This window comes from Equus quagga, chromosome 17, assembly GCF_021613505.1.
Source record: "Equus quagga isolate Etosha38 chromosome 17, UCLA_HA_Equagga_1.0, whole genome shotgun sequence".
NCBI classification, from domain to species: Eukaryota; Metazoa; Chordata; class Mammalia; order Perissodactyla; family Equidae; genus Equus; species Equus quagga.
Genome location: NC_060283.1, coordinates 10,098,507 through 10,113,734, shown reverse-complemented (window position 1 = coordinate 10,113,734; position 15,228 = coordinate 10,098,507). Strand labels below are relative to the sequence as shown.

General features: G+C 50.1%; 1 protein-coding gene across 6 annotated transcripts in view; it reads left to right on the top strand.

The window, feature by feature from the left end:
• The window catches only part of INCENP (inner centromere protein), a 31,014-nt gene extending 19,164 nt beyond the window's left edge, over positions 1–11,850 (top strand). For all 6 annotated transcript variants that reach the window (XM_046644873.1, XM_046644876.1, XM_046644874.1 and 3 more), the window contains 8 exons: positions 4,259–4,368; positions 4,444–4,564; positions 4,968–5,090; positions 6,012–6,250; positions 7,874–7,952; positions 8,114–8,221; positions 9,645–9,795; positions 11,323–11,850. In XM_046644873.1, the coding sequence (XP_046500829.1) occupies positions 4,259–4,368; positions 4,444–4,564; positions 4,968–5,090; positions 6,012–6,250; positions 7,874–7,952; positions 8,114–8,221; positions 9,645–9,795; positions 11,323–11,537 (1,146 nt within the window). In that variant the 3' untranslated portion in view covers positions 11,538–11,850. The remainder of the gene's footprint in view (positions 1–4,258; positions 4,369–4,443; positions 4,565–4,967; positions 5,091–6,011; positions 6,251–7,873; positions 7,953–8,113; positions 8,222–9,644; positions 9,796–11,322) is intronic.
• Positions 11,851–15,228: the final 3,378 nt, after the last annotated feature.

Here is a 15,228-nt window from a genome sequence, read left to right as displayed (position 1 = left end):
ATGTTTTCAAAAATGGGATGATTTTATCTTTTTTTATGCCTAAGTAGTATTCCATTATGTATCTATATATATATCATATCTTCTTTATCCAATCAATCATCAGTTGATGGGTACTTGAGTTGATTCCACGTCTTGGTTATTATGAATCATGCTGCAGTGAACAAAGGGGTGCATAAGTCACTTTGTATTGATTTCAAGTTCTTTGGATAAATACCCAGTAGTGCGATAGCTGGGTCGTATGGTATTTCTATTTTTACTTTTTTGAGGAATCTCCATACTGTTTTCCATAGTGGCTGCACCAGTTTGCATTCTCACCAGCAGTGTATGAAGGTTCCTTTTTCTCCAACATTTGTTATTTTTGTCTTGGTGTTTATACCCGTTCTCACAGGTATAAGGTGATATCTTAGTGTACTTTTGATTTGCGTTTCCCTGATGATTAGTGATGTGGAACATCTTTTCATGTGACTGTTGGCCATCTGTATATCTTCTTTGGAGAAATGTCTGTTCATATCCTCTGCCCACTTTTTTATTTGGTTGTTTGTTTTATTGTTGTTGAGTTATGCGAATTCTTTATATAGTTTGGAGATTAACCCTTTGTTGGCTATATGATTTTCAAAATTTTCTCCTAATTGCTGGGTTGTCTTTTGTTTGGTCCTGGTTTCCTTTGCCTTGCAGAAGCTCTTCAGTCTGATGAAGTCCCACTTGTTTTTCTTTTGTTTCCCTTGTCTGAGTAGATATGGTGTTCAAAAAGATCCTTTTAAGACTGATGTCAAAGAGTGTACTGCCTATATTTTCTCCTAGAAGTTTTATGGTTTCGGGTCTTACCTTCAAGTCTTTGATCTATTTTGAGTTTATTTTTGTGTATGGTGAAAGACAGTAGTCTACTTTCATCCTTTTGCTTGTGGCCGTTCAGTTTTCCTGACACCATTTATTGAAGAGACTTTCCTTTCACCATTGTACATTCTTAGCACCTTTGTTGAAGATTACCTGTCTATAGATGTGTGGTTTTATTTCTGGGCTTTCAATTCTCTTCCTTTGACCTGTGTCTGTTTTTGTACCAGTACCATGCTGTTTTGATTGTTATAGCTTTGTAGTATATTTTGAATTCAGGGGTTGTGATGCCTCCAGCTTTGTTTTTTGTTCTCAGGATTGCTTTGGCTATTCGAGGTCTTTTGTTGCCCCATATGAATTTTAGGATTCTTTGTTCTATTTCTGTAAAGAATGTCATTGGGATTCTGATAGGGATTACATTGAATCTGTAGATTGCTTTAGGTAGTTACGGACATTTTAACTATGTTTATTCTTCCACTCCATGTGCATGGAATGTCTTTCCATTTCTTTCTGTCTTCATCTATTTCTTTCAGTGATGCCTTATAGTTTTCATTGTATAAGTCTTTTACCTCCTTGGTTAAATTTATTCCTAAATATTTTATTTTTTTGTTGCTATTAAAAATGGGATTGTAGCCTTGACTTCTCTTTCTGTTAGTTCCTTATTAGAGTATAGAAATGCAACTGATTTTTGTAAGTTGACTTTGTACTCTGCAACTTTGCCGTAGTTGTTGATTATTTCGAATAGTTTTCTGATGGATTCTTTAGGATTTTCTATATAGAGAGTCATGTTGTCTATAAACAGCGAGTTTCACTTCTTCATTGCCTATTTGGATTCCTTTTCTTTCTTTTTCTTGCCTACTTGCTCTGGCCAAAACCTCCAGTACTATGTTGAATAGGAGTGGTGAGAGTGGGCACGCTTGTCTTGTTCCTGTTCTCTGTGGGGTGGCTTTCAGTTTTTGCCCATTGAATGTGATGTTGGCTGTGGGTGTGTCATATATGGCCTTTATGGTGAGGTATTTTCCTTCTGTACCCATTTTATTGAGAGTTTTTATCATAAATAGATGCTGCGTATTCTCAAGTGCTTTCTCTGCATCTATTGAGATGATCATATGGCTCTTCTTCCTCATTTTGTTAATGTCCACCCACTGAATTTTTAAGTTCAATTATTGTACTTTTAGTTCCAAAATTTCCATTTTATTCTTCTTTAGATCATCTGCTTGCTGAGATTTTCTGTTTTTCCAATTGTCTTAAGAATGTTTGTGAGTACTTGTTGAAGCATTTTTATAACAGCTGCTTTCAAGTCTTTGCCAGCTAATTCCAGCATCTGTCATCTTGGCATTGGTGTCTGTTGACTGTCTTTTCCCACGAGAGTTGAGATTTTCCTGGTTCTCCATATGCTAAGACTTTTGCGTTACATCCTAGGCGTTTCGGATATTACGTTACGAGGTTCTGAGTTTAAATCTGATGGAGGACGTTCATATTTTGCTTCAGCACCACCCCCCCCACCTGGTTTGGTTCAGGCTGCAGGTTCCAACCCACCTTCTGTGACGTGTGGTTCCAAGGTTAGTTCAGATCTCAAAGCCTGTTTTTTTGCAATGCTGTTAGATCTGTCCCAGGTGTGCCAGCCAGTGGTCAATTGTGGGATCTGGCAGCTGGTCTGTGAGTTTAGTTCTCTAAGTTTTCAGCGTGACAGGGTCAGAGCCTTGCATCTCCAGCTTGGGGCTGAGCCCAGGAGTTCATAAATAGCCCTGTGTATCATTTTCTCGATCTTTCCAGTACTTTCCGCTTCTCTGGTGATCCCCCTTTCTGTCCTCCAGCCGGGAAGCTGGGGCTTTGGTTACCCTGTTCTGCTGCATGCTTCCATGACCGCGTCCAGGGCCACCGTGTGGGGAGACAGAGAAAGCAAAGAGCGACAGTGTTTTCCCAGCCTTTTGCAATCACAGCTCCACAGTGTGGAGAACAAGCTTCTCCTTCCTCAGAATTTTGACTCTGCAGGTTCCTGTAACTGCTGCCATCCCGTTGTCACAGGATTGCTTGTAGGCTTGGGCACGAGAGAAAGGAACAAAGGAAAAACCAGAAATGGAGTTTCTGCATTCTCTGAGCATTGGATCTTCCGTTTCCACTCCTTGAGTCAGAACTAGAGGGCTTTTCTCAGACTCCTGCCTGTCTACACCCCAGCGATCCCTGTAGGGTTTCCATTGAGTTCAGGCTGGAGGGAAAAAAACGGTAAACTCACTGCTGCTTCAAGGTCTGATCTTCTTCCCTGATCTGCCTGCTGTCGTTGACTTGGCAGAGGCCTCAACCCGCTGCTCCATGCCTTCTGCTGGGTCTCATAGCCACATTCAGTGGGCGAGACGGAGTGGGGTGAGTCTACGCCATCCTACCCATAACCAGCTCTCTTCTCTCCATCGTTAGGATTGTAATACCTTGGGGCTGGATTTCCCGGTGGGAATAAAAAGGTCAGCGGTCAAGGGGAAATGGACAGTAACTAGTGCAGAGACAGGGGGGCCCATGGGTGGCTGAGCCCAGAGATGGGAGTCTCATGGGAGCCAGGTTGGGGTGGTGGGTGAGGAGCCTCTAGGCCGGGTCCCAGCTTCCACCCTCATCCCCTGACCATTCCGGGGTAAAGCAGTGGTCTCATCCTTGGCCAGGGGGCCTGGATCCCCTGTCTGTTTCGCTGCTTGCCCCCTGCTATTGCCGTGCTCCTGGGGCTTTCTGGGCCTGTGGAGGAGGGGGGTCCCAGCATTGATCTGCACAACCAACTGAAAAAGATTGTTTTTAAAATAAATATGTAGCCCTATCACGGGAAGTTTGGAAAATAAAGGAAAAAATACCATCCCTAGTCTGTCTCGCCAGCCTGTGGTAACCTCTGTTAGCATTTGGCAATATCTTCTTTTATTTTTTTCCCACTCTTGTGAAATAGTTGATATATACAAGAGTGTGTGTGTGTGTATACACACAGTATGAAAGTTATAAAGCATAATAATAATAAACACTGTATACCCACTGCCTCCTTAAATAGAACATTAACCATAATTGTCAGCGCTGTCTTTCTGTCCCTTCCCAATCTCATTCTTCATTTTCTTTTCACATGAACTTTTATGTTGTTATAGTCAGAGCATACATCCAATTTTGAACCTGGTTTTTGTGCTGCCTATGACTTGGCAGGGCTCAGTCAAGTGCACTTGGGACTCAGGCCCTTGGGAGGCCTTTGGGAGGGACTGAAGCCCCAGGCCTCAATCTGAGTGAGGATGGAGCCGTCTTTGGGGCCAGCTCTGCCTCCCAGAAGCTGTCTGATGCTGCTGCCTGTCTGTCTGGGGGCGATGGGGGCCGCTGGGTAGCCTCTGGGGCTGGGAGGTTGTCCTGGGCCAGCCACCTTCCTGGGCCAGCGCCGGGCTGTCCTCGCTCACCCTCCCGCCCTGCCCAGGAGAAGGAGCGGCAGCGCCTGGAGAACCTGCGGCGGAAGGAGGAGGCAGAGCAGCTTCGCCGGCAGAAGGTGGAGGAGGACAAGCGGCGGCGGCTGGAGGAGGTGAAGCTGTAAGTGGCCTGGCTCCCAGTCCCCGGCCTGCCCCGGCCTCGGCTGGGCTCCTCACGACCACCCTGTGCCCACAGGAAGCGTGAGGAGCGCCTGCGCAAGGTGCTGCAAGCTCGGGAGCGGGTGGAGCAGATGCAGGAGGAGAAGAAGAAGCAGATTGAACAGAAGTTTGCTCAGTTCGACGAGAAGTCTGAGAAGGTGCGAGCCTTGGGCTGGCGGGTGGCCAAGCTTCGGAGTGGGCTATACACGCTGGGCCCAAGCGTGTCAGACTTGGTGGCCCCAGGGTTAGGACTGGACCCCTCTGGAAATCCTGGGTTTGCTGTCCTGAACCCCTCTCCTGTCTGTCCCATGGGCCCTGGAGTCTGTTCTGAGCCAGGCGGAGGGTGGACGGCCTCTGCTGTGGGCTGAGTGGCAGCCCTATGCGAGTGGGTGGTCTGACGCTCCTGGGTAGTCTGATGCTCCGGGCAGGACTGGCTTCGGGTACCCCTTCCCCTGGGGTGTGGGGAGCAAGCCTGGTTCGCAGGGGCAGAGTCCTGGGCCTCACTCTGTAGAGTTGAGTAAGGAGGCTGCTCCAGCGGGCACATATGGGTGGGCTCTGCAGGCCAAGGAGGAGCGGCTGGCCGAGGAGAAGGCCAAGAAAAAGGCAGCAGCCAAGAAGATGGAGGAGGTGGAGGCACGCAGGAAGCAGGAGGAGGAGGCGCGGAGGCTGAGGTGGCTGCAACAGGTATGAGTGCAGGTGGGCAGAGGGGCTTGGGCATCAAGGAAGAGCAGGAGAAGGACAGACACTCCCTCGGCCCCCTGAGGACCGCTGGGCACGCCCACTCTGTGGGGTTGATCCTGGTGGATCTTGTTGCTTCAGGCCCAGGGGAGGTTCAGTGCACGCCTTGGAGATGGGGTTGGAGACAGTAACCCGCCCCCTGTTTTCTGTAGAGGTGGCAGTTTGAGGGTTAAATGCGTGGTCTCTGGAACCAGACTTCCAGTCTCATTCTACCATTTATTAGCTGTGTGACTCTGGGCAGGTTACTTGACCTCTCTGTGCTTTGGTTCCTCCAGGTAGCCCTGGTATATACTTGATAGGGTTGTTGTGAGGGTTGAATGTTCTGCCTATTAGAGTCGGGACCTACCTCTTCCTGGGAATTGTCAGTCTTAGGACCGTAGGGGACACAAATCTGGCATTAGGGGTTATCATACTAATGGCTAAGATTTATTGAGTTTTTACTACATGCCAGGCACTGTTCTAAGTGTTATTTGTATAAACTCAACAACTTCATGAAGGGTAGGTATTACTCTTGTTCTCGTTTTATCGATGGGGAAACCGGGGCCAGAGACCTTAAGCAGCTTGCCCAGTGTCACACAGCTTGTGAGTCTGGCTTGAGAGTCTATACCCATAAACACTAAATATGGTGCAGCAAAATAAGTTGTCAGAAGATGCCTTCTTGGGCCGGTGGTGGTGATTCTGTTTGGAGCCTCACTGGGGGGAGTCCCTCAGCTCAGCCCCTGCCGTTCTCGGATGCCAGAGGAGTCTGGGCTGCCGGGTGGAAGCAGGCCCTCCGGCCAGCCTCGCCTCCCTCCCTCCCCGACCTCCCTCCTTCCTCTCTCGCCCACGCCTGGCCTGAGGGCCCTGCCCTTTGCTCTCGGTTTGCAGGAGGAGGAAGAGCGGCGGCACCAGGAGCTGCTGCAGAAGAAGAAGGAGGAGGAGCAGGAGCGGCTGCGGAAGGCGGCCGAGGCCAAGAGGCTGGCGGAGCAGCGCGAGCAGGAGCGGCAGAGGGAGCTGGAGCGGCAGAGGGAGCTGGAGCGGCAGAGGGAGCTGGAGCGGCAGAGGGAGCTGGAGCGGCAGAGGGAGCAGGAGCGGCAGAAGGAGCAGGAGCGGCTCCAGGCCGAGAGGTGAGGGAGCCCTGGCTGGCCAGGCTGGTGGGCCAACCCGCTATCATCCCACCTGTCCTCCTGCGCCTGGATGAGAGACAGGTGTGGCCGTCACCTTCGCTTGGGGGTTTGTAAAAGAAGAACAGACTTTTTTCTTGGCTCCAAGCCCAGAGGCCCACAGCAGGCAGACCATCCAAATAAGGCGCGTAGGCTACTGGAGATGCATGGAGTGGTCCGTGGGGTCTCTCGGGGCTTTGTTGGTTCTGCCTCCAGCCAGGTGTGTGACCCCTTTGGTTCACTTTTCCTCAGCTGACACAAGGGGGGCTCCTAGGCTCCATATTTCTCTCCGTGATCCCTGTGGGCGTCTGGCAGGGAGTTCTTCGTGGCCATACGCTGTGGTGCAGTGCAGGGCCTCCAGCATCCACGGCCCCGCCCACTAAACATGCCTCCTCTGGTGGTGACGACTCGGGTTGCCCCCCACCAACATTTCCTGACTGTCCCCTGTTGGGAACCACGGCAGATGAGCCCTGAGGCTTCCAGCTCTTGGATGCAGTGGTCTCTGCGCAATAGGCAAGAATTCCCCATCTAGTTCCACAGGCATTTCTCCGGGGGCTCCTGTGTGACTGGTTGTGCTGGCGTCTGGGGATGCCATCGAGGCTGAGCCACAGTCACTGTTGGCCGGGAGACACGTGGGATGATGCGCCTGTGTTGACATGTGGATGTACCCAAACCCCCGCCCAGCGGCTGCCTCTCTCCTGCCTCCACCTCCTGGAAAGCACTAGGCAGCACTTTTCCCTGTGTCCATCTTTGTGGTGGTTGCGGGCCCAATGGAGAAGTGGGGAGTCACAGCCAGAGGGCTGGGCTGCATCAGGGCTGTCTCCTGGTGCTCATTGATTGACGCAAAGGGGTCCTTGGGCCTGTGGGCAGGGTCGGAGAGAGGAGCCTGGGAGATGGACAGAGTGTGGGTAGGTGGCAGCTGATGTGGTTTTAGAATTGGATGTGTGCTGGGCAGTGCCAGAGGCCTCAAGGGGTGACGATGTGATGGTCATAATAGTTGGCAGCTTTGGCGGGTACTGAGCTACACGCTTTGCACACATTTCCTTGTTTAATCCTCGCTTGACGGCTCCTGTGGTATAGGAACCAGCAGCTCCACTTCCCAAAGGGGACAATAGGTTCAGAGAGGTTGAATGACCTGTTTAAAGTCACGAGCTAGTCAGTGGAGGTGGCTCCAGAGCCCATGAACAGCCCTCCCCTGCTTCACGCCAGGCTTGGAGCTGAGCGTCTGCCCTGCGGGTTGGGACGATTGGCGGTGACTCCGTGAACTCATGTAATTCTCACGGTGACTCTGGGGGAAGGCATCGTGATCTCCATTGTACAGATCAGACTGAGGCTCAGAGACCTCAGTTGTGTGGAAGAGTGGGGGCCAAATTTGGTGGACTCCAAAGCTGAGTGCTCCTTACACCCTCGGGTGTGCCCTCTCCCAGCCCTTCGGGCACAAGTGCAGCGGCTGGCTCTTAGCTGGTGTGCCCATTTCTGCCGTCCCGTCTTCTACAGAATGTGCTGGTGGGCCTGGCTTCCCTGGCAGGGATGGGAATAGGGCCAGGGCTCGCTCCCTGCCCTGACAGGCTCTTGCTCCGTCCTCAGGGAGCTGCAGGAGAGGGAGAAGGCCCTGCGACTCCAGAAGGAGCGGCTGCAGAGGGAACTGGAGGAAAAGAAGAAAAAGGTAAAGGGAGCCGGGCCGGGGGCTCGCACGGGGTCTGCGCTGAGCTTCGAGCTGGGGAGGCCTGACCTGGTGCAGGAGCTGCCTTGATGCGTGGGGTTGGCGTGGGGGAAGGGAGAGCACACACAGGCTTGCTAACACCCCTGCTGGCCTCTGGGTCCCAGGAGGAGCAGCAGCGCCTGGCTGAGCAGCGGCTGCAGGAGGAGCAGCAGAAGAAAGCCAGGGAGGCTGCGGCGGCCAGCAAAAGCCTGAACGTGACCGTGGACGTGCAGGTGAGACGCGGGCACTGGAGCCGGGAGGCCGCCCAGTACCGATTGTTCTCTTCCCAGTAGCTGGAGGCACAGGGTGTGTGTGTGTGTATACATATGACTATATATGTTATAAGAAAAGAAAGGATTCAGTTGGCCCAGTTGTTTTTACTATTTTTGATACATATATTCTTTCTTATCCTAAAAGTAGAATTTGTTTAAAAAACAAACCTAAACTTTATAAGAGTGTAGAGTAATAGAAAGTTACTCTCAGAGGAAAACTCTAAATCTGGTGTATATCTTTCTATATTTTTACACATGTAAACATTTTATACACACACCTAGTTTTAAATGGGCACAGACTACACATACAGTCTTGATCTGTTTGGGCTGCTGTAACAAACTACCCTGGGCTGGGTGGCTTACACAACGTTTGTCAATCACATTTCTGGAGGCTGGAAGTCAAGGTTAAGGTGCTGGCATATTCAGTGTCTGTTGAGAGCCCTCCTCCTGGACATAGATGTCCATGTGTCCTCACATGTCGGAACAGGAGAGGGAGCTCCTGGGGTCTCTTTTTCTGAGGCCACTAATTCTGTTCACGAGGGCTCCACCCCCATGACCTAAGCACCTCCCAAAGGCTTCACCTCCACGTTTTGGTGGGATTCAAACATTTAGTGCATAATACATACGATTTGGCAGCTTGGTTTTTTTCTTCCCTTTTTTTTCTTTCATTTAGTATATTGTAGACATCTGTCTATTTCAGCACTTGTAAATCTCTTATTTTTGATGGCTGTGTACCAGCTAGTTGCACCAGAATTCCTTTAGCCAGCCCCTGTCGGTGAGCATTTAGACTATTTCCATTTTAATGCTGCTACAGAGTGTAGCACAGTCACGTGCTGCTCAACGACGGGGCACGTTCTGAGAAATGGTGGTCAGGCGATTTCGTCGTTGTGCGAACATCCTACAGTGCACTGACACAAACCTGGGTGGTGTAGCCTACTACACACCTCGGCTGTGTGGTGCTCGTCTTATGGGACCACCATCACATATGTGGTCTGTCATTGACCGAAGTGTTATGCAGTGCATGGCTGCGTGAGGAAGGGTTTTCTTTGCAGCATAGCTTAAGATGTTGAAAGCGTCGGGGTGAGCTGAATGTTCCTCTATAATGGATGTTTACAATTACAATCATGGAGTACCCACAGGGAAACCCGGGAGCTGTTCAAGAGTGACACACTGACCTAGAAGAAGGTTTGCAACTTACTTTAAGATGAAAAAGGAAGATACAGAGTTGCGTATGTGGTGTGACTTTTTTAAATTAAAAAGTGACCCATGAGCTGTTTTGTTTTTCCTTTGAAATGAGGGAGGCGACCAGAGCCCCAGCGTCTTCAGTGGTGAGAGATGGGGAGTGCAGGGAAGGGGGAGCTGACAGCCATGTCATCTTTTCCAGTCTCCAGCTTGCACCTCATATCAAATGACTCCACAAGGGCACAGGGCTCCCCCCAAGATCAACCCGGATAACTACGGGATGGATCTGAATAGTGATGACTCCACTGATGACGAGGCTCATCCCCGGAAGCCTATCCCCACCTGGGCCAGAGGTAAGCAGGGCCCAGAGCTCCCCAGGACACCTGGGTCCTCACTTGTGACTTCTTGGGCCTTGGAGGGAGTGGCCCAGCTGCTGCAGGTCTCAGGGGCTGTCGTGCCTGTGGGCTGGCAGCTTGATGCGCTGGCTCAAGAAAGCAGCATCGTGCCTCGGGATGCGCCCAGGGAAGGATGGGCACCCTGTGGCCAGGGAGCTCGTCTGAAGACCAGATCTATAAGGTTGGGCACCTTTGTTCAATACAACAAATGTATTAATTTTCAGCTGGCCACGGGCGGGCATGGTGTTGGGTGTCACGGCTGGGGCTCTGGGCCCCTCCTTGGAGTCCTGCCCAGCAGGACCCAAATAAGCAGCCTAGGGTGGGAACAGAGCCAAGAGTGGTAACAGGGTTCAGGCAGCCATTAAGAGCTGGAGCTGGGGATTCCAGCCAGTGGGGAGGCAGGAAAGTCTGGGGCCTGGGTGGGGGCACTTGAGCAGGATTTGTCCCTGGAGTTTACCATTCGAACAGGAGTATTGGGTAGGCATGACCGAGCTGCCTCAGGCCTGGGTGCAAGGCCTGCCGGAGTGGAGTGGGGGCCAGTGCATACAGTGGGTGCTTCACAGAGTTTACTGAGCTGGGGGCCAGGGTGGGGTGCAAGCTCACTCCCCAGAGGGAAGGGCCCAGAACCCCACAGGGGCTCAGCTCTCCACAGAAGACAACTTGCTTTCGTGAGTTTCTCTTCATTTGAACCCCACAGTAACTGGAATCTGAATTAGTCTCCTTAACTGCAGTCATCAAGTCATTCGGGAGGTGGCAGCCGGCAGGGGTCAGCATGGCCAGGGAGCCCCGTGGCCGGCAAAGCCACCTAATCATAGTCGACCTTTGCCAGCCTGCTTAAACTCTGTTTTCTCATCTGTGAAATGGGGTGATAATAGGACCCAGCTGAGAAGGGTTATTGAGGAGGAAGTGAGTTAGTGTAGGAAGGCTTGGTGCAGAACAAGTGCTGGGTACTCCTTCTGCCTCCTGATCCCCCAGGGTCCTCCTCAGCCTCACTGGCAGAGCTTCCCCCCCCCCCCCCCCACAGCCCAGAATCCCCCTCAGCCTGCTCCCTGGTCTGTGGGCTGATGAGGTAAATAGCTCACCAAGCAGTTGAAGCTTCAGTTCTCAAGCTAGACTTGTCTTCACACCCCAGCTCTGCCAGTTACTAGCTTTATAAAGTGGGGAGAATAAAGGACGTGCCTCCCAGGTGGTTGTGGTGATGAGGTCCTGTGGCGAGGGCTCAGCCGAGTGCCTGGCCCATTTGAGCTCCTGATGACCTGTGTTCAGGCTGTGCTGCCAAAGGATGGCAGTAGGAACGTGCAGTAAGAGCACTGTCAGTGTTTGGTGCTGGGCTGGGAGGTGGAGGGCTCTGAGAGGGGCTGATATGGCAGGAGGTGGAGTATGCTGGGGTAGAGAGGGTGGTAAGGGCTCCGTGGGTGGTGCTGGCGGATGGGGAGGCTCATGGAGAGCCCCAAGGCCATGACCGGGCCCTCTGTTCCCCTCCAGGCACCCAGCTCAGCCAGGCCATCATCCACCAGTACTACAACCCCCCGAACCTTCTGGAGCTCTTTGGAACCATTCTCCCGCTGGACTTGGAAGACATCTTCAAGAAGAGCAAGCCCCGCTACCACAAGCGCACCAGCTCCGCCGTCTGGAACTCACCGCCCCTGCATGGCAGCAGGGGCCCCAGCAGCCTGGCCTACAGCCTGAAGAGGCACTGAGGCGGGCCCATGAGCCTTCTTGGCAGTCTCAGCCCCTGTCTGTCTGTCTGTCCGTCTCTCTGTTGGTCTGGTGTCCTCCTGCCTGGTCTTCTATCTCCAAGGGTTTGGTCATGTGTATATAAATATCCTCTGTGTGCTGCAGTGGGTAGTGGCCCAGGCCTGTTTGGAGGCTGCGTTTGGTGGGGTTTTGGGGAAGAACCAGGCCCAGCCCCGTCTGGCCCACAGGTGGCACTCTGTAAATAGATTGTTATAATTCAGCTGAATTTTAGCCTCTAGTGTTTGAGAGCTAGGTTAATAAAGTCTATTCCTTCAAGCCTGCTGTGGGTATCGTGAAGTCTGGGGCCTCAGCAGAATGCCGCGGACCCTGGCCCTGCAGCCGTGTGTCTCCGGCCCCTGCGTGGGCTGGAGGACCAAGGCACTGTTCCGTCTCTTGGATGTGCTTCAAGGTCACCTGGGTTCCACCGCCAGAGATGATGTCGTGGTGATTCTGATGCCATCCCTGGACAGCCCTGAGAAACACGTCAGTTCCTTTCCCGATGGGGCAGGTGAAGATACTTCCTTTCCTCCGGGAGCTCCCTGTTTGTAAAGGGGGCTTGTTCAGTGGGAAAGACCTGGGGTTGAGGTCAGGAGAACTGGGCTCTTGGCACAGCTCTGCCACTTAAGACAGTCCCTCAGTCCCTCCGAGCCTCAGGCTCCGCCTTTGCTGCACGGATCGTGAAAGGACTTGGAAACGAGTATGTGCTGCTGAAGGGGGAGGTCTGATTAGAAAGGAGATGTCTCTAGAAACTACCTTGGGACCAGTGCTTGCAAGCAGTCGAGTTATTTCTCCAACAAAACCAGGCAGCTGCTAATTAAATGCTTAGTGCCAGTGGAAGCTGGCCCTGGCCCTGGTCATGCCTGATAGCTGCCAGCTGTGTTGTAAATCTGTGATGGCCCTCTCCTTCTCATTTGCTGCTCCAGCCCCTGAAACAGGGGTTGGCAAACTGTGGCCTGTGGACCAAATCAAGCCACAGTCAGTTTTTGTCAAGTTTTATTGGAACCCACCCAATAGAAACAAATGCCTGTTGTCTCTGGCTGCTCTGCTGAGGGCAAAGCTAAGTAGTTGCAACAGAGGCCTCATGGCCCACCAAGCTGAAAATACTTACTATGACCCTTTACAGAAAGTTTAGTGACCCCTGCTTTAGGACTGAATAAAGGCTAAATACAACAGTGTTTTAAAAAATGGGGAAACAGTGACACACACAACAGGCTGAAATCTAGAGGATTTCACCCATGCAAAGAAAAGTGTTTTACGGTTCATTCAACTGTGGAGCACAATTCAAATTTATCCCATACGTTCTCTGACGGGAAACTATTGTGTTGAGTCAACTGGTGAGTGTCTTTGCCTAAAGCCACAATGTCAAGATATTACCTGTAAGCATATTTATGTAGTGTGTTGGAGAAGAAGTTGTTATTCAGCAACAGGTAGTCAGAGTTGTTCTGCATCTTCATCAGCACTTGGTATTGTCAGCATTTCTAATTTTAGCCATTCTAATTGATGTGTCGTGAAATCTCATTGTGTTTTTTTTTTTGAAGATTTTATTTTTTCCTTTTTTCTCCCCAAAGCCCCCCAGTACATAGTTGTATATTCTTCGTTGTGGGTCCTTCTAGTTGTGGCATGTGGGACGCTGCCTCAGCGTGGTTTGATGAGCGGTGCCATGTCCACGCCCAGGATTCGAACCAACGAAACACTGGGCCGCCTGCAGCAGAGCGCGAACTTCACCACTCAGCCACGGGGCCAGCCCCAGTCTCATTGTGATTTTAATTTACGTTTCCCTAATGGTGGAGGACGGTGAACATCTGTTTGTGTACTCATTTGCCATCTCTGTGTCTTTGGTGAAGTGTCTGTTCAAGTCTTTTGTTTATTTTTAAATCGGCTTGTTTGTTTTCCTACTGTTTGATGGATACAAATCCCTTGTCAGACATGTACTTTGCAATATTTTCTCCTGGTTTGCAGCTTGCCTCTTCATTCACTTAACAGTGTTTTTCTTAGAGCAAAAATTTTAATTTTGGTGAAGTCCAGTTTATCAATTCTTTTCTTTTATGGATCATGCTTTTTGGTGTCATGTCTAAGAAATCTTTGTCTAGCCTTGGGTCTTGAAGATGTTTTTCCTATATTTTCTTCTAAATATTTTACAGTTTTACAAATTACAGTTAGATTTATGATCTATTTTGAGTTAATTTTGTTTAAAGTGTGAGGTTTATATTTTTTGTTTACTTGTTTTTGGGGGCAATATGGATGGATGTCCAGTTGTTCCAGGACCATTTTCACAGTCAGAAATTGAAATTAAGAAACAATGCAATTTATTATAATGTCCAAAATTATCACAGTCCTAGGAATAAATTTGACAAAAGACGTGAAGGCGCTGTACAGCAAAATCTGTACAACATTGCTGAGAGAAATGAAGTTAATGAAGACGCGGATGGGATATGTGCAGTGTTCCTGGAGTGGAAACTTAATTTTCTTAAGATGTCTGTTTCCTCCCAATGGATCTATATGCAATGCAATTGCAACCAATGTCCAAATAGACTTTTTTGGGTAGAAGTGTGTGAAAAATCTGGTTTCAAAGTTTAACTGCAAAGGATCTACAGTAGCTAAAACAACTTTGAAAAATAAGAATAAATTTGGAGCGGCTACTCTACGTAACTCCAAGACTTATTACAGAGCTACAGCAGTGAGGACAGTCTGGTATTGGAGTTGAGACAGACAGACAGACCCATGGAACCATATAGAGTCCAGAAACGGAGCTGTGTCTACACGGCCACTTGGTTTTTGACACAGATGGAAAGGCAATTCAGTGCAGGAAGGGTAATTTTTTTGATAAATCGTCTTGGAACAAGTGGATATATTAAAAACTCTCTGATCCTTCCTCACACCATACATCAGATTCATTCACGGTGGATCATAATCCTAAAAAAAAAAGCTGAAAATATAAAACGCTTAGAAGAAAACAGGACAAAATCTTAGAGTCTCTGTGTTTGGCACAGATTTCTCACACACGACACAAAAAGTAGGAATTATAAAAGAAAAAGTCAATCAAAATTTAAAATGTTTTGCTCTTTAAAGTCACTGTTACTCAGCATCTTCCGCCTTTTCTCCCGGCCGAGAGTGGGGTGGTACAGATAACCTATCCTCCCCTATTCCCGGGAAGAGAACTGGGAATGACCTGCACCACCTGGTTGGCGTGAAGATGAAGGAAACAGGCTCGTCTAGGCTCTCTCTCTCTTTGGTGGGACCCATCCATGAATGCCAACCCCACCTCCTTGCCTACCTGACACTCTTCCTCTTTTCAGGCCTCAGCTAGTTACCTGCCCCACAAGGCTTCCCTGTCTCCCTCAGGGAGACTAAGGCATGGCTTCTTTCAGGTGCCATCTGGGCTTGTGCTGCAGTGAGCCGGGGGCCAAGGGCATTGCCTTCAACTTAGTCTGCTGAGCAACAGTGCATGCTGGGTAAGCTCAGCTTGGGCAAGACCCATGCCGCCTCTGCTCCATCTGGGCTTCCATGATGCACTTTCCTCCAGAAGGTTTAGGAAAGAAGGGGGAGCAGGTGTGAGAAGGGAAGCCGGCTGTAACCTGTATTTTCAAAAGTTTGTAAATTCTACCCAGATCTCAGGTTACTGTCCTGTCTGAGCCACTTGGAGCTCAACTCTGA